Source organism: Anguilla anguilla, chromosome 14 (genome assembly GCF_013347855.1).
Source record: "Anguilla anguilla isolate fAngAng1 chromosome 14, fAngAng1.pri, whole genome shotgun sequence".
Taxonomy (NCBI): Eukaryota; Metazoa; Chordata; class Actinopteri; order Anguilliformes; family Anguillidae; genus Anguilla; species Anguilla anguilla.
The window spans coordinates 31897199-31915442 of NC_049214.1; the positions used below are offsets into that span (position 1 = coordinate 31897199).

Genomic DNA, 18244 nt, shown 5'->3' on the forward strand with positions numbered 1-18244 from the left:
GGGGAAAGGATAAGTACTGTTTGTATTTATGTCATTCAAAACATTTTATGTCAGAAAACAGTTGAAAAACTCAGCAACTCAGTAACTTGCAGTACCCATTTCCTGTTAGTGTAATGGTAATATTATGCATGCATGGTTTTGCTGATGCATCAGATCTTTTTTTTTTTGTCAAACTAGAGTAACTTTTGTGTAACTAGAGGATCACATTCTATCAGTTGGCTTTTTTGTGGTAACAAGAAATGGATGAATCATTACTTAATGAAGTTAGTCAGATTAAGATGTAACCCATATACGCATATAGCAGTGAGGCGTTGTGTCATGATCAAATAACAAAAGCTCAGCTGCTGTTGTCTGTCACAGGTTCAATAGACCTGAGTCACGTCATGTATTTAATTCGTGGCTTCGTCGCGTGATGTTGTACGAAGTGTCCGCCTCGTTCTCAACCACAGGCGCACGCATCTATTTACACCATGCATTAAAACGTCTTGAGACAGTTAATAATTTTACATGCAAGTATTTTTATGCACTTTAGAGGGCGCTGTTGCAATAAACGAGGTAAAGGCACGGTAGCCATGGAAGTGAAAGTAAAAGTAAGAACATATTTTTTATCGTGCGTAGTTAGAACGTGTATGAGTAATTCCTTTTCAGTAGCCTACTTTACGTTTTTCGAGTATTAGCATAATCACATAAAGTTTTTACAGACTTTCGTAGACCTCATGATGAAAAGCAAGATGAGAGTTTTCTGTTGGTTTCTGTCGTTGTTCTGCGCTATCAGGACGGAAGGTAAATTGACTTTTCTCAGTAGTAGCCTACGGCAACAGCTGGTGTTTAAACGAAAAAAAAGTCAAATATGACATTTAAAAGCAATTTTTTTTATGATTTCCGCATGAAGCATCCGTGCGTATAGTTTCAATATTAGCCTATGGAATTAAAATCATTTTGATTGCTACATAATTATTACCGTAATAATTCAGTTTCGTTTTTAATTATGTTTGTGTTTACCAATATACTGATTTTATTTCTGTATGATTTTGACTTCATTTGCATTCTAGTTTAGATTTGGTATTATAATTTATTCATTAAATAAAACGGATGCCACGGGATTTTTATACGTTTTGCACGTATTGTGAAGGAATTTCAAACGTATCTATTCGGTTCCAGGATTTTCAGTGCGGGGTCCTGCTATGCCCCTAGTTGTCCAGTTGGGGGCGTCTGTAACGTTGCCCTGCTCTGTGGATACCCCACTACCTCTGCTTGAGCTGGAGGTGCAGTGGATGAGGGAGGATTCTGGAACCCCGGTGCATCTGTTCCAGAAAGGGGAGAATAGGCCAGAATCACAGAGCCCAGCTTACAGCGGCAGGGCCCAGTTTCTCTCTGAAGAAATCTCCAAAGGAAACTTCTCTCTGCTGCTTAGGAATGTCACTACTGAAGACAAAGGGCTGTACAAGTGTGTAGTTCACGATAAATACGAGTCCAGTGAAACTAAGGTGAAAATAGATATTGGTAAGTACCCCCACTTGACCAAATTCAGATTGAGACAGATTTGTTGTTTGTTCTGGTTACATATTTGAAAAGTAAGCATTTTTATTGCATGAAATTTGTTGGAAAACCAGCTGAATTTTCAATTTCTATGAAAAATAGTTATGATAAAATGAACAGAAAGCATTTGCTTACATGCATAGAGGAGCGTGAAGGTAGAATATACCACACCCTGTAAAAATGAAATACAAATGAAAAATGTATCTTTATTTGGTTTTTTACAAACTATACAATTAAAACACATCTCCTTTTAAAAATCAAAAATGAAAGAAAACACAATGAAACATAGACATTAACGATGATCACAAAATAAGAGACCATCCATAAAAGAACAGCACTGTATACAAAACCCGGAAAAAAAAAAAAAAACACCCACAGAAACCCCAGTCTACAAATCAAAACACAAATATCCAAACAACAATCACCAAGACAATAATTATTTTAAGAGCATTACATCATTTAAAAATAAATGGATGTATGTGTGCTCGGGAATGGGGTGAAGAGCGGGTGCCCCTCCTAGGGGGGTGGACTATATGATGAGTTCTTTCCAGTGGTCCACCCCCCATTTCTCTCTCGCCAGGTCCTTGTTCTTTCGAAAGTCCACCAAAACGCTGTCCTGGAGGTTTTGAATTCTCCTCCGGAGAGTGACCAGGTCCACAGTTGTTTTTTGGTAGACCTTGATGTTTCTTGTCTCTCACGGGACCTGCCTGACGGGAGTACAAATGAAAAATGTAACTTGATTTTTTCAGAACGGCTGGTTGTGACAGGTGCATACGTGCCTGCATTTGCATATGCTGGTGAAGATGTGGTTCTGAACTGCTCAGTGGACACCCATGTTCCTGTCAAAGAGTTACAAGTAGAGTGGATAAAGACAAACGGGGAAATCCTGGTGCTGCTGTTTTCTGAGGGGGAGAACAGACCAGAGTCACAGCAAGAGAGATTCAGGGGGCGTGCTGAGTTCTTCAGTGAGGAAATTCCCAAAGGAAACTTCTCTCTGAAATTGAGGGATGTAAAAAGTGAAGACAGAGGGGAATTCATGTGCAAAGTCCATACAGACAGGGAATCAGTCAATGCAACGGCATGGTTACAAGAACTGGGTAAGTATGAACATGATCACATACTGTATGTAATTTTCTCGCAGTAAATGGTTTGGCTCTTACTCACAAATTCACTCCAAAATGTTAATTCACCACCTTACAGTTTAATATTACTGGGAAAATTAGTTCCAGCTCAGCGCTAACCTTTTACAATAATTTAATTTACGGTATTTTATGGTTTTGTGTTTCTTTTTAGGACTTGTTATGGATGTGATCTGCTTGTATTCAGGATTTGTATTCTGGCTCTTGCTTAGTATCGTTAACTTGCACTGGTACTTTAGTTTTTTTTTGTATCTTTATTCACTGGTGTATTTTTACTTGGTGGTGTATCTTTACTCACTGTTCTATCTTTACTCAGTGGTGTATCTTTACTCAATGGTGTATCTTTACTCCCTGTTGTATCTTTACTCGGTGGTGTATTGTTACTCACTGTTTTATCTTTACTCACTGATGTTGTTGGTCTTGTCTGACACTATTGTTCATAATAATCAGGTAAACGCAGGTCTATTTCTCCTACACTGGAAGTCACTCTGGACAAGAGAATCTGCTAAATGAACGAACCTCTTGTAAATTATTGCCATCTGTATCTTTTAAACACCGTAACCATTATTTATTATCAATTATTAATTAGTTAATGCTTAATAATAGTATTTATTTTTAACAGTGTCCTAATGCTTGGGGAACAGGGATAGAGATGCCCCCCAGTGTAAGTGTGACAGGGCCTGTTTTGCTGTTGTTAGTTTGGTTCTTGTATTGCAGGTTTGGCAATAAATAGGTTGTAGAAAGACACCTTTCCCTTACAGAGGAGGAAGAAACAGAAACATCATGCTTGTTCCAGCGGTGCTACCACAAGTTCTTATGTTCAGCCTTTGATTCATTGAATCTCTGTTATAGGGTTTTCCACCTTACATTTATGTGTCCTGGGCTTAACCATTGCTGCAGCGGCTTTTGCAGTTATAAGCTGCATTCCTGCTCTTTGGTATATAAACAAAGAAAGACAAGAAAAAATCAAAAAAGGTAGGTGTGTTTACATTTTTTTCAATTTACTGTACAACTATTTAACACTTTATTTCACACCATTTCTCGGGTCTTTTCCTTATACAGCAATGATAACTCACTGCACACAGTTGGACACTGAATGTATGATAAAATACAGCTGTTGCTGTTTTTTGCATAAATTTGTTCATGAATAGTTTTTTTTTTTAAATATGCACAAATTGACTTGGAAGGGGATTCCAAGGAAAATTAGACAGCACCTAGCATAGCCAGCTGCTAGCATAAACAGTCTATGCGGTCCTTTAGAGCCACTACTTCTGGAGAGCAATTTTTTTCATCTTTGTCCCCAGCTGACCCAAAACTACTGTAAATAAACTAATATGCTTTAAATTTAATATTTCACATCCTGTAAAAATATTTAAAAGACAATGTGCTGCTGCTCTGGAGAGTCTGCTGCTAAGTCATTTTGGAGACAGCAAGTTTTTCTGTTTATCCTTCGTCTAGCTAAACGTTCCGAATGGCGTTCCATGTTCTGGCCATGGTGACTGCTCGGATTTCCTAGAAGTGCTCTACCTGTCACCGCACAGGTTTTCACCAGCTGTCTCTCAGCTCTCAGCAACCCTGCAGCTTAACTAGCTCGCTGTTATCAGCTAAACCCTGTGAGCGCCCACCTGCTCTAGCCACATTAGCCTGCACTTTCTTTTCAAATGTATCAGAACAGGATTCTAACAGAAAGATTATTTTTCTCTCGTGTCTTGCATACTGCAACGTCTAGTTTACCACACTTCAATCAAAATTTCATAAATACACCTTTTTGGTTTTTGTATACTGAACCAGGGCACGGAACGAAATTGCCATCCACAATTGGTGAACAATAAGTGAGCTGGACAACTTTTATGTCATGCTAGCTGAATGATAAGGAAGCGGGCATTAGGTCATTTGCCCAATGTGGCTGGAGAAACCCCACAAATATGCCATATGAAGAGCTGCCCTGCTGAAAATTCCAGTTAAGACCAGCTGGGATTCTAAGCTGGTTTAAGATGGTTTAAGATGTGTTTTCGACATTTCTATCTGGTCATAGCTGATCTGTAGCTGGTTAAAGCTGGTTCTCGCTGGACAAAGCTGGTTTAGCTGGTAGAGTAAGCTGGCGGTATGTCATAGGATACATATGACTATATAGGCTGGCCAGGCCACACAGAATGTGCAGAGTCATTAACAAACTGCCAGTATTACACAGTGTATTGTTTTCAATGCACTGTGTTCCAATAAGAAATACCAATTCAGCAATATAATATATTCTCCCAAAACACATTAACTTGAAATGTACATTAAATGCAATTCATTTACACAAGTTAAAAGAGAATTTGGCCCCATTAACCTGGATTAACCACAATTGGCTTCAACAACTGATACTATTCTCAACAGAGCAATAGGAAAATAACACATGAAGCACCATGCCTTGCATTGAGTTAGCTAGACAAGATGTAGCCTAGCAATCATTGGATTATGGTGCAATTTGATAGTATAAACATATAACAAAGCATTTAGTTTACCATTCAGAGCATTCTCAACGAAGAGATAGGAAAATAATGCATGAAGCACCAGGTGTTGCAGTACGTTCTACTTCTTACCTTTCAGACTGTCAGTATGGATAGTATCCTTCATGCTTGTGCAGGTCGAATCATTATACCCACAAAGTCTTGTCAGTGATGGAAAATAATGGCAGTATAGCGTCATCCCAAATCCACTCATCTAATTGGTTGGAAGAACAGACATTGTCACTCTCCTTCAGAGCGTTAGTATTGGCACAACTACACATCCCAAATCACAAGTTTTCAAATCAAGGTACACTGCAAAATTTGGTGAAAATGTCAAGAGGATGTAAGAGGTTGATTTGAGAGGTTGTAATTACTGAGTCTTTACTGAAGTTTTGAAACTGTTATTGCATGTATTCTCACATTAATTTACAAATTTATGAATCAGTTATACAGATTTGTGAAACTCCATTTACAAATGTGAAACCATTCTACAGATTTGTGACTTTTGCTAAAAAATACCTCCATAGCAATTTAGTGGTTGTGATGGGAACTTTTAGGGACCACATGCAAAGTCTTGTTTAGGGCCACCAAAAACCTAAACCCAGCCCAGGCACCTAGGGTCCATCTAAATACATATATTGTTACTTACCTTTATTATGGAAGCAAGTCAAATGGTCATGAAAACCAGGCTGCCATTACAGGATATTTTTTCACACAGCAGTCTAACTGAACTACATGACTGATGCTCGCTGAGGTCATTCCCATTCAAACTACAGCAACCAGGAGTACACACAATGTAGCGAATCATACAAACGCCCAAAACATGACAATATGTGTGTGAATACTGCATTTTTATTTGCTTAGATAGAAGCAACAGAGCTGTGTTGCTATATTGCCTTCAAGTCTCCGTTCCATGCATCCTGATGTCCATCGCATTCGCCATATGGGGTTATATTGAAAGTAAGTCTGCCTGCTTTGTTTTACTTTGTTTTTTATTCAAGTTTTCTATGCCCAATTCCCTCCCTAATTTTGAATGTCCCATTAGCTAATTTCAGTCATGTTCATGCTGTAATTCCTGTGGCTGATTTTGGAGAGTGTAGACGTAAATGGTTTCCTCCGCCACATGTGGTGTACTAGCCAATTAACTATAGGGGTCACAAGAGAGTAGGGTTGGGTATCATTTGGATTTTATCGATTCTGACTCTGCTTTTTGAATACAGTTCTTACTGAATCCTCGTTACGATTTATATTGTATTTTTTGAGGAAGAAACCAAAATGTTTTCAAAACAAAAGCTACCCTTAAATCTTAGCAGATTGCGGGTGCTACAAAAATTGTAAATTGTCAATAATGAAGATAAGGTGTCTTTTCCTTCGTTTTGGTAAAAACAGAGCAAAATAAAGAAAAATTAAGAAATGGTGCTCTCTGGGGATGAGCTGGAGGAGGTGATACTATTCTGTGAACTTGTATCTAAGAGAAACATAAATATCATTCTCTGTTTTGCCGTATAAAAGTTTAATGTACGCTGTTTTTTGCTTTGTTCGTTACCTGATTTTGAGGCGCTACTAGCTCTAACTCAATCTGGGGTGTTACTGGGACTTTGGTGCTCATCAAAAGTGGTGCAATGCTGAAGTTTATGCTGCAGCAAATGTAAGTAGATACTGGAGGTACTTCCTCCCTTGCATGAAATTAATTGACCGCAGCTTAGCCACACTTTAAACAGTTTACTGTGGTCAGCCATGTTGTAAACCACCATCTCCAAGCTGTGATGATGCATGCCTTAACCAGGGATGTGGATGTTAGAGCAGTTGGTCCTGGCAGTTTAACGTTTTTATAGACTTTTTTGATGCTTCATGCATTTCACTCTTTTAGCGAGAATGTGAGTGAAAATACATCTTCAGGATTCGATAAGCAAATCTGAAGCCAACCTTTCTTAATGAATTCCTTGTTCATGGCAATTTGGAACTGCCTCCAATTCGGAACCGGGTGTCGATACCCAACCCTACAGAGAGCAATGAACAGGGAAGAGACCCCTAACCGACCTAATCGGCAATTGTGTCTCACCCTGCAGATGCCTTCCATGACCATGGAGCTCAGCTGTGCTCCATATCATATTTATATTGGTGCCTTAACATGCTGAGCCACCCAGCAGCCCTTACTTTTATATTTTTCTTTTTCTTTATTGTACATTGGCACACATATCTGTAGGTGTATCATGCCATCTTTAGGTGTGCTTTGATAAACCTATTTTAAAACCTATTGCTTGTTCTTATAGATGTATAATTTTAAGTCAGTTTTAATATAAGAAAAGTTTATTAACATTGTTTATTAGTCATCCTAAATTAGAGAGAAAATGGGGAGAAAACATAAAAAATTACAGTTACAGATTTGTCACCACTTTGATGTCATTTTTGTTTTCTAGGCTCTAATGGAGAGGCTTATGTTGGCAGTACTATAAATCTCATGAGGATTCTTGTGATTTTTAAGGTGGCTCCATATGCACTTCCTGGTAGGTTTTTATTTTATCATACAGTATTTTGTGAACATTTGTACAATTTATTGCTGCCAATATCACCTGCGATTTTGGGCTCTGTTTTCCGGAATCAATGTCATACAGTGTAGGGGCGCAGTCAAGCACGTGGCTCACTGGGTACGGTCTGGGCCTTTCTGTGTGGAGTTTGCATGCATCCCCCCATCCACGTGAGTTTCCTCCAGGTACTCCCACAGTCCAAAGACACGCAGGTAGTCTTAATTGGAGACTCCAAATTGCCCATAGGTACTGTATGAGTGTGTGAGTGAATGGTGTGTGTGCCCTGCGATAGATTTGCAGCCTGTCCAGGGTGTGAACCCTGCCTCTCGCCCAATGCACGCTGGGATACGTTCCAGCTCCCCCCACAACCCTGCCCAGGATAAGCAGGTATAGATAATGGATGGATGGATGGATTTTAGGTGAGAAATAGGCAAGCAGTTGCTTAGTTCATGTTCGATCTAAAACACCTACTTTGAAAGTTTGATATGAGTTTTGATGGCCGGAGTGAGCTACTTGGACAGCTTCATTTTCATAGAACAAAGATGGAGTACAAATGCAGACATAGCACCACACCACTCACCAGTCTGCTTCCATTATGCACCGCTGGCCTGTCCATAGAAAATGAATGACTGGAGGCGACTACGAAGTAGTTTCTCATCAAAGGATGTGTGGCTTTACCCTAAGGGTCTGTCATCTTGAATATGCTGTATCAATTACTATGTTAATCTAACTAAAACTTTTTTGGTAAAAATGGGTGAAAAATCCTAAAACGTAGACAGTAAAACATTAAGCAATGTAATTATCTGACAGTGCTTATTGGCATATTTTTATGTCATAGTCACCTGGACCTGCAGGTTCTTCCTTCACAACATCAGTAGAATCTGCCCCTTCCCTCACCTGAGAGGCCACTTAGTTACTCATACAATCCCAGGAAATCTCTCGTCTGGGCCATTGTAACACCTTCCTGAACGGTATATACTGACCTGTACCATCAGACCACTGCAGCTGGTCCAGGCTGCTGCTCCCCACCCTGTCTTCCACCTCCCCAAAGTCACACCAAACCAATTCAGAACACCCTACACTGGCATCTAGTCTCTGCCTGCCTTTAGTTCAGATCTCTCACACTGGCATAGCAAGCTGTGAATGGTACTGCCCTGGCGCAGATCACGCCTTCACCCTTCCCCCTCACGGGTTCAGAGCAGAAACAGTTAACTAAAACAACAAACAAAAATAACAAAGACAAAATTAATTAATACCCAGGAGTGCTTTTCAGCATGGGATCCGCTGACCAACTTTTCAGTTTCTTTGCCTTTGAACCAAAATGAAACAAAAATCAAAAATGCGCTGTCAGTGTGAGCTCCTGGTCTCGGCCCCAAACTGAGGAGAGCAGCACACCTTTAAGCACCTGGGCTGATTAGCTAACGCAGCCCAGGTGCGTGTGCTCTCGCCACCAGCCGGCACAGCCGAGACTAATCCACTTCTCCAGCGGACCCAATGCTCACCAGTACTCAAATATTTTTGACCCAAGCTATTAGTGTGTTGTGGTTGGGTGACTGGCCATTTTTCTGTGGCTGAAACCTTCCTGGCTTCTTTTTACAGGTACATGTTACACGAGATTCACAAACAAGGCGCTGCGATTGGAATATTTTGTCATTACAACAGGGGTAAATTCTAGTAAGTGTATGTACCGCATCAAGCAGTTTTTGTGGCTTAACATAGGTTTCTTTTCCTTTCTATATCACATGTTTTAAAAAGTAAACAAACAAGTTATTGATATGGTTTTAGCAAACATTTATTATTACTTTACTTGTGTATGGCTTTGCTGAAGTAGAGCACTATTTTCCCTATGGGCCCTATTTTTGTGATGATGTAAGCCATCAATGAAGTATCAGTAAACATTGTGCATTTATGAATACTGGAAATTATTATGTCAGACATAAATCAAAAATAATTTAGGGCATATAAAAATTTGTCATGAATGCAATAAGCTACATAATTTTATTTATTATATGTGATTACTTAGCATAAACTATGCGCTTCAAAAATTGTGTCCAACATCATCAACTTGACTATTTTTTCTGCTGTTCAGTATTTAGCTGGTAATAGCAATATTATGGTCAGTGTAAGGTCATTTGTTGCACAATGCAGAAGGTAGGAATTGTACTGGAAAAATACTTAATTCTGAACATTTTCACATTGTCCTTCTCAGTTTTAATTCTCTTTCCATGTTTTGTGCATAATTTAATTATCTCTCAATTCTCTTCAAATCAGTCCTTCTCCATGAGCTTTTGGCATCTGCCCCAGATGCAGGAACAATACTATTTTCTGGACTCATGATTGCAGTTGTCCTGTTGAAGCAATTAACAGAAGAAAAATTTTCAGGTAAGACTATATTTTACTATAATAAAATACACGTTGTGCATCAAAATTGTACATACAATTAAGTGTCTGGCTGTAGATGTCCAGTGGGATATATTGCGGCATTATGTAATAGTGCAGAACTTACCTAGTTCTATGAAACAATTAGGTATGGTTGAGCATAACAGAATGGTAATGCAAAAAATGGTATTTGTTATTAAAGTCCCTTTAAATTGTAAAATGTCAGTCACCTACGGTTTTTTTGCTTAATTCAGTAATGTAGCATATTGCTTATTGTTTTGCATGATGGGTTGTCATGGTGAATTTTTCTCTACCTGCTTAATAGTGGATTCCTGTGTTCCTCATTATTATCCATCTGTTTCTCATGTTTAAGTTCCTGCACATAATTGTTTCACCTTACTGGTGTCCTCGTACAATATGTCCAAATGGACATCTGATCCTATTGGCTTTATTGTGCAGCAAAAATGTAAGACTGAAATGTGTATCCATATGCATTAGTAACAAAATGTCTGAAACATTCCCCTTTTTCTGTACTTACAGCTGTAAATTTTCATCTACCTGACAGCATGGAAATGGAAATATTCTTTCTGATTATCACACGTTCTCCATATGGTTTTACAGTGGGTAAGTTGCCCTTTAAAATAATTAATAATAAGCAATACCAGGCCTGTACAGGTAGTGCACAGAAGTGTAAACCGTTGGGTAAATGAAGGACAGCAAATATGTGGCTGTCACATCCATGTGGGTCATCAAGTTAATTAAGTTAACATCCCAGAATTTATAGGGTTAGTGTGTCAAAATCCAGTCCTGGTGGACTGCAGTGTCTACTGGTTTTTGGTGTGTTTCAGCACCAGTGATTCACTTAAGCTGTTAACTGGCTAAATAATCTACACACCTTGTACTGATGGCCTTAACTGGCTGCTGACTGAATGGAAACCACAAGTACCTGCTGGCACTGCAGCCCTGCAGGACTAGAGTTTGACACCACTGCATTATTGTGATGTCAGCATTGGATTGATGAGGTAAAGACATCCCAACCGCAGGGTAACAGATCCGAGCTCATACTCCACAGTTGTGAGGTCCATGCACTTATTCAGACTGCAAGGAGTACAGGCTATGGACTACTGCCAACTACCAACCTTACAAACTACATCTGAGCACTGATTTCCACCAGGAAACGGTTTTGGTGGTTCCATAATGGTGTATTTTTGGTACATTCATCTGGCATAGCTTGGGTGAACAGACATCCTTAGAAGGCACACTTAATGACAGTCTTTAATGGTACAGGGTGATCATGTTCACGCCATGTTAAATTAATTTTCCTGCAGAAAAGGGTGTCTCTGTAGATTAAAAATACCCCTGGAAACAGATCATTAGTAGTTTTATGCCATGTGTCTTCAGGGTTATGTGCAATTGCAATGATCATATAAAGTCAATCCCTTATAGTGGATTGAGGAGCATGGCACTGACATTATTCATATGTCACGGTCATCTCAGCCACCAAATCTGAACCCAGTTGAGCATTAACGGCATATTCTCGAAGAATTCCAGAGGCAGTTTTGTCTACTTCCCAACAGAGCGTGTAGAAGTTGATTGACTTTCATGGACGAAATGTGGCATATTCCAAATTCAAAATAATGCTAGATTGTGAAGCACACAGGACATGCTTCTGCCCAAAATTTTATTAACTGGCTTTGATTTGTGTTTAAATTTTTGATAACTGACTGTATGGGTGTTTTTTTTTTTTTTTTTTTTTTTTTTTTTTTTTTTTTGTGCATATTTATGAATAGAATCACCATGTAAATACATTTTCTAATTATTGTGTTGATAACAATCCATACATCTGTCTACGCCATGTTATTTTGTTTAAATGCCAGACAGCAAAAATGTTAACTACAATAACTTTTTCCAACTTGTTAAGGTCAAGTGAGAATATACACTGCCTTAAATTAAAATGTTTGCTGTAACTAGCATTCGTCAAAAGCACTTTGTTCTGCAGTAAATCTAAACTCCAAATTATTTTTGTAAGATGTGTGATTGGTAGTGTCTTGTGAGTTACGGTTTGCCTTAAAGGGATATATTTTACTTTGGTAGCCTATAACGTAAGAATTTTTGCGGGGCTTAACCCTTTGTGTTTCCCATGGCTGTGAATACTGGCAACATCAGATGTTCCTGTTGACCGTTAACAGCAGCACCGCTCCTTCTGGTTTTCTAGTTCCCAGTTCACTCCCATTCATTTTTGCAATGTTGCTGAAATTAATCTTTCTTAAACATGAACTACAGAGAATAATAGGTTGATGAAATAGAGGACGAATGACAAACGGTTCCAATTTTTTGAATATCTGATGTATTTTCAATGCTTTACTGCCTTATAACAGAAAAAGAAGACCCGAAAAAATGTTATTTTAATATAGCAATATATAATTTAGCACGATAATATATTCACATGGATGTGAACATTTTAAAAAATCTAACTACGGCTTCCTGTATTTCTACGCAGTAGCAAGTCTGAAAATATTAAAATCTGTAGCTAAGCTAAACCTGAAAACTGCTTATCAAGTTGAAAAACTTTGGATCATTTGATGTTAGTACTCTCTTTTATTGATCTTTTATTCTCCGTAGTTTGTGTTTTAAAAAGATTCATTTTGGCGACATCACAAAAATTTATAGGAGTGAACTGGGAACCAGAAAACCAAGAGGAATGGCGCTGCCGTGAATGGTCATCAGGGACAGCTCATGTTGCCAGCATTCACGCAACTCAAATACAATGGGGTAAAGCTCGGCAAAATTACTTGTGTTATCCCAAAGTCAATTAGTGAAATATCCCTTTGATACCATGTTCTGTTCAAAACAGATCAGCTGTATTTCATGGCTGAAATTTTCAAATAAACCTTAAATGATAACACTGGTCATTTAATTTTTTTCACTATTGTTGACATATCCTTTGAAAAGACCAAAACTGATAATATTTTGCTGCAACTCTCAGTAAATTTATCCTGCGAACAATAGATTGTCACAGTGATGACGTGTTTTTGTAGGTCAACTCAGAAGTTTTTTCCACTTTGGGGTCCCTCTGCAGATTCCCAGTCCTTTTTTCCATAGGGATTTCGTTTTCTGTAGAAAATAAGGTCTGTGGTTAACGTAACCCTAAGGGAGCTACATGTTTTGTTCTACGAGATAAATTACACCCATTAATATTTCAACCGTGAATTTCAAAGCCGTTATGTGTTTTTAAAAAGTAAGTTGCAAACAAGTTGCTATGTTGAAACTACAATGTTTGTCCTGCGCAGGCGGTCTAGTGTGGAAACGTGAGTGGCGGTTGCCAGAATGCGACCGTTGTTGCAGTTTCAAGAATATAATGACAAGAACAGGCCATTCAGCCCAACAATGCTTTTCATTTTCCTGACTAAATTGTACCAAGTGCTCTGATTACCTACAGACTAGATAGTATCGAACACCTTATCAAGCCTGGTCTTGAAAATCCCCACAGTTTCTGCCTCTACTACAGGACCCGGCAGGCTATTCCACAACAACTCTGCATAAAAAAATTCTTCCTGTCTGTACCTTATTTCTACTTATGTCCCCTCATTCTAATAGCAGAACTCAACTTGAAGAATCTCTTGTAGTTCACTTTGTTGATCCCCTTTATGAATTTAAAAGCCTCAATCAAATCAACCCTAAGTCTCCTTTTACTAAGCTTGAAGAGGTTAAGCATCTAAAGTCTTTCCTCATAGCTTTTACCTTTTCCAGAGCATCTATATCTTTCTTGTAATACGTTCCCCAGACCTGCACAAAAATACTTTAAGTGTGGTCTAACAAATGGATAAGTATAATTTACTTGGATTTATACTCAGTATTTTTGGTTATATATCCCAGCATCCTGTTGGCCTTTTTTACTGCTACAGCAGAGTGCCTAGAACCTGAAAGGCTTTAATCAACCGTTGCTCCAAGTCTTTTTCAAATTGAGCACATTCCAACTTTGTTCCTTCCATGAAGTAATCCTGCCTAATGTTTATATTTCCCACATGTAGAACTTTACATTTGGCTATATTAAATTTCATTTGCCAGGTTTCCACCCACTTCTGGATTTTATTTAAATCTTCTTGGATTACTTCAGTAGATTCCAAACTATTAGCTGGGCCTCCTAGTTTTGTATCATCTGCAAATTTGACTAATGTACTTTATATGTTCCTGTTCCATTGATATAAATGAGGAAGAGCAGTGGGTCCCAGCACCGATCCTTGTGGGACTCCTCCACTTCCAACAGTTGAGATAATATCCCTCCTACCACTCTTTGTGTTCTACCCTGTAGCCAGCTCCGAATCCATTCTGAAATACGTCCTCTAATTCCGACTGTCTTTATTTTACCAACAAGTCTCCCATGTAGTACCTTATCAAATGCCTTTTGTAAGACTAAGTACATAATATCATATGGCTTGTTATAATCAAAACACTTGGTAGCTTCTTCAAAGAATACCGGAAGGTTTGTCAGGCATGACCTTCCCTTGCGAAAATCGTGCTGCCTGGCAATCCCTTAGGATGTTATTATTTTCAAGAAATGCTTCTAACTTGTTTCTAATGATAGATTCCAGTATTTTACATGTGATGCAAGTTAAACTGACATGGCTGTAGTTACCTGAATCACTGTGGTCCCCTTTCTTATATATTGGAGTTATATTACCTTGTTTCCAGTCCTCAGGTATTTCTCCAGTTTCTAAAGACTGTCTACAGATAACTGCCAGTGGTTTAAAGACGATCTCACCTAACTATTTGAGTACATCAGGGCCAGCTGCCTTATTTGTCTTTAGGTATTAGGTAATGTAATTTATTCAGTAGGCTACATCTCAATATCTGCCAAGACATTCCGAGTACTGAATATGCCTTCCAGTCTATTATAATTTAGCAACTTGTTTGCAACTAACAATTTTAAAGCACAAAATGGCTTCAAAATTCGCATTTGAGATATTAAGGGGTGTAATTTATCTCGTAGAACAAAACGGGAAACTCACTTAGGCCTACGTTTACCACAGACCTTATATTTTCAGCAGAAAACGAAATCCCTGTGGGGAAAAAAGCATTGGAAATCTGCCAAGGGAACCCATGGCTCTAAGATGCAAACTCACAAACTATAAAACTGTATTGTCCATACAATGCTGATATAGCTACCGGAAGCTGTAAAATGTAGAACCAAAAAAGAGAGACACTGGCTGCGTCCAAATAGTCTTTTTCGCTTAGGAAGTTTCCTAACTGAGTGAAATGACCCGGAAGTATCCAAGTGGCAGCCATGATAAGAGCTGGTCGAATTCACTAAATGCTAAGGAAATGTGCTTCAGTGCTTCCTTTCTTATCTCCTTTAGCATAAGGTACACTGGACCGTCCTTTATGAAAGGAAAGGAGATAATGCCGTCCCACAATTCCTTGTGGCAGCAACATTTAAAGCGACGCACCATTCGGCCGTTCACGAAAACAAACGATCAACATGACTGAGTTGTGTGGTGGTTCTTAATCTATTATATGCATAGCCTTATAATCAGATCATAATCAGCATATTAACCATAGCACAGAAGTCTGTCTTTCAAGAAAAAGGGATATGAGACATTTTTAGCCAGATTATGTTTTTAATTCAACATGGTTGAAACTTAAGAATGATGATATATACAGTAGTAGATTTGTAGGCCTAATATGTTATGCCTAGCTTGCATAAATTTAACAATTTAACAGTCATTCATGTGACAGGAACTACTTTTCAAGGAACTAAAAGGTTCCTTCAACCCACTGTTGTCTGCGTTTCCACCGCTGTCTAAAGTCCCGCGAAGATTAGGCAAATTAGCCCACTGACGTATGAAAAAGCGACGTTGTCGTGTGTTGTCCTATGATTTCTTCTGTAACCCCATACTACCACCGAAGTAGCCTACATTATTTTCTAATAACCGGGACAGCCCGGAGGGGTTTATTCCACTTATATACAACGGGTTACCAACAATGATTATATATGGTTACTTTTGTATTTATTTTTTTTTATCGATTTAATCACCTGGAATTGAAATATTCTTCTGCAGCCGTTTGGGCATATTTTACCGTTGTCAAGCAAAACTGTCGTTGGTAGTTGAACTTGGACCGTTGTTATGCAACAAATAGGATATAACAGGCCAATAGTCAGATTGTAACTGTTTTATATATCCTCTCAAACACATTCATTATGTTTTTATGCGAACATTCGCTTTCATGTCTTGACATCCGAAGCGACAGAATGCATTCACATTTATATGTATAACTGGCAACAACAGCAGAAAACATGCACACGTTGTGAACAGTTAGCTGTTTGATTACTTTCTCATCGTCAATTCCATATAGGCTAATCGCAAAATGACAAGAATAGAACGAAAACTCGGACTTGCGTGAAAATTTAAATTAGTAGTGGTACAACCACCGTTTGCTTTCCTTCGAAGTTACTGCTAGCCGAGCAGCGAAGTGTGCCCTCCAGATGCGAACCATGCACCATAAATTAGTCCATAGTCTTCCTGGTCTTTTTGTGGAATTGAAGAATGGCAGAGTAAAATTACGGCAGTCTGAAAAAGCTAAAGGGACGATTACTAGAATTAACCTGTTATTTTACCCTGACAAAAAGTGCGGAAGGTGATTTCCAGTTTGCTTGTACTGTATCACCAATGTGAATTACGCAGAACTACCGCATACCTCACATAACTGTATCAAACGTTTTGAGTCAATTACAACGGGCTAACAAAGAAAATCCGGAAGAAAATATTCAGCAACAGAATTAATCTGTTTGAATGTTTTGGTACGTAATATGCTGTCCCAGCACGAATGCTTTTTATAAAAAAAAATTTATAAAACGAATACTAAAGCAAGAAAAGAACAGAAGAGCACACGTTATAATTCCAAGATGTTGGCAGGCTATAACCAAAACTAGGCTACTGCGTCGCATAACATACAAAGCTGCGTTTCCACCGCACGAACTTTACCCCGGAACTAGGAACCTTTTGAGGAACTCAGTGCGTTTCTACCGCAGGAACTAGGGTCTACATTTAGTTCCGGGGGCTTTATTTTACCCCCAAAAAAGTTCCTGCTCGGGGGGTAGTACTTTCCGAAAGTACAGGAACCTTTTGGGTGGAGCTTGCAGCGCTGAACATTTCTGATTGGTCGAGTACTCGCAGAATTTTTTTGTGTTTATTTTCAACCGCCATGTTTAAAAATAATGCAGCCGCAAAACGATTTATTTTCATAATAACAAATCAAACTTGTATGTTATGCGGCGCAGTAGCCTAGTTTTGGTTATAGCCTGCCAACGTCTGGAATTATAACGTGTGCTCTTCTGTTCTTTTCTTGCTTTAGTATTCGTTTTATAAAATGCTAAGCATTCGTGCTGGGACAGCATATTACCTACCAAAACATTCAAACGGATTAATTCGGTTGCTGAATATTTTCTTCCAGATTTTCTTTGTTAGCCCGTTGTAATTGACTCAAAACGTTTGATACAGTTATGTGAGGTATGCGGTAGTTCTGCGTAATTCACATTGGTGATACAGTAAAAGCAAACTGGAAATCACCTTCCGCACTTTTTGCCAGGGTAAAATAACAGGTTAATTCTAGTAATCGTCCCTTTATCTTTTTCAGACTGCCATAATTTTACTCTGCCATTCTTCAATTCCACAAAAAGACCAGGAAGACTATGGACTAATTTATGGTGCATGGTTCGCATCTGGAGGGCACACTTTGCTGCTCGGCTAGCAGTAACTTCGAAGGAAAGCAAACGGTGGCTGTACCACTACTAATTTAAATTTTCATGCAAGTCCGAGTTTTCGTTCTATTCTTGTCATTTTGCGATTAGCCTATATGGAATTGACAATGAGAAAGTAATCAAACAGCAAATTGTTTACAACGTGTGCAAGTTTTCTGCTGTTGTTGCCAGTTATATTGGAAATGTGAATGCATTCTGTCGCTTCGGATGTCAAGACATGAAAGCGAATGTTCGCATAAAAACATAATGAATGTGTTTGAGAGGATATATAAAACAGTTACAATCTGACTATTGGCCTGTTATATCCTATTTGTTGCATAACAACGGTCCAAGTTCAACTACCAACGACAGTTTTGCTTGACAACGGTAAAATATGCCCAAACGGCTGCAGAAGAATATTTCAATTCC

The 18244-nt window shown here is 38.7% G+C and overlaps 1 protein-coding gene and 1 long non-coding RNA gene across 2 annotated transcripts; both read left to right on the forward strand.

The window, feature by feature from the left end:
- Window positions 1-689: 689 nt before the first annotated feature.
- Window positions 690-4177, forward strand: LOC118213032 (butyrophilin-like protein 2). Its single transcript, XM_035391632.1, has 5 exons — window positions 690-783; window positions 1162-1503; window positions 2289-2636; window positions 3531-3653; window positions 4137-4177. Exons 1-5 carry the CDS (start codon window positions 717-719, stop codon window positions 4175-4177), a joined length of 921 nt encoding a protein of 306 aa, XP_035247523.1. The 5' UTR covers window positions 690-716.
- A 1861-nt stretch (window positions 4178-6038) lies between these two features.
- LOC118213386 lies at window positions 6039-10092 on the forward strand. The gene is made up of 3 exons (XR_004762406.1): window positions 6039-6130; window positions 7591-7677; window positions 9298-10092. It is a non-coding gene; the product is annotated as an uncharacterized LOC118213386 (long non-coding RNA).
- Window positions 10093-18244: the final 8152 nt, after the last annotated feature.

Bases quoted from the DNA above. Each gene is read 5' to 3' on its own strand.
- LOC118213032 (XM_035391632.1), top strand. From the start codon at position 717: ATGATGAAAAGCAAGATGAGAGTTTTCTGTTGGTTTCTGTCGTTGTTC. The intron at 784-1,161 runs GTAAATTGACTT...ATTCGGTTCCAG, and splicing joins CTGCGCTATCAGGACGGAAG to GATTTTCAGTGCGGGGTCCT. The intron at 3,654-4,136 runs GTAGGTGTGTTT...TCCTTCGTCTAG, and splicing joins ACAAGAAAAAATCAAAAAAG to CTAAACGTTCCGAATGGCGT.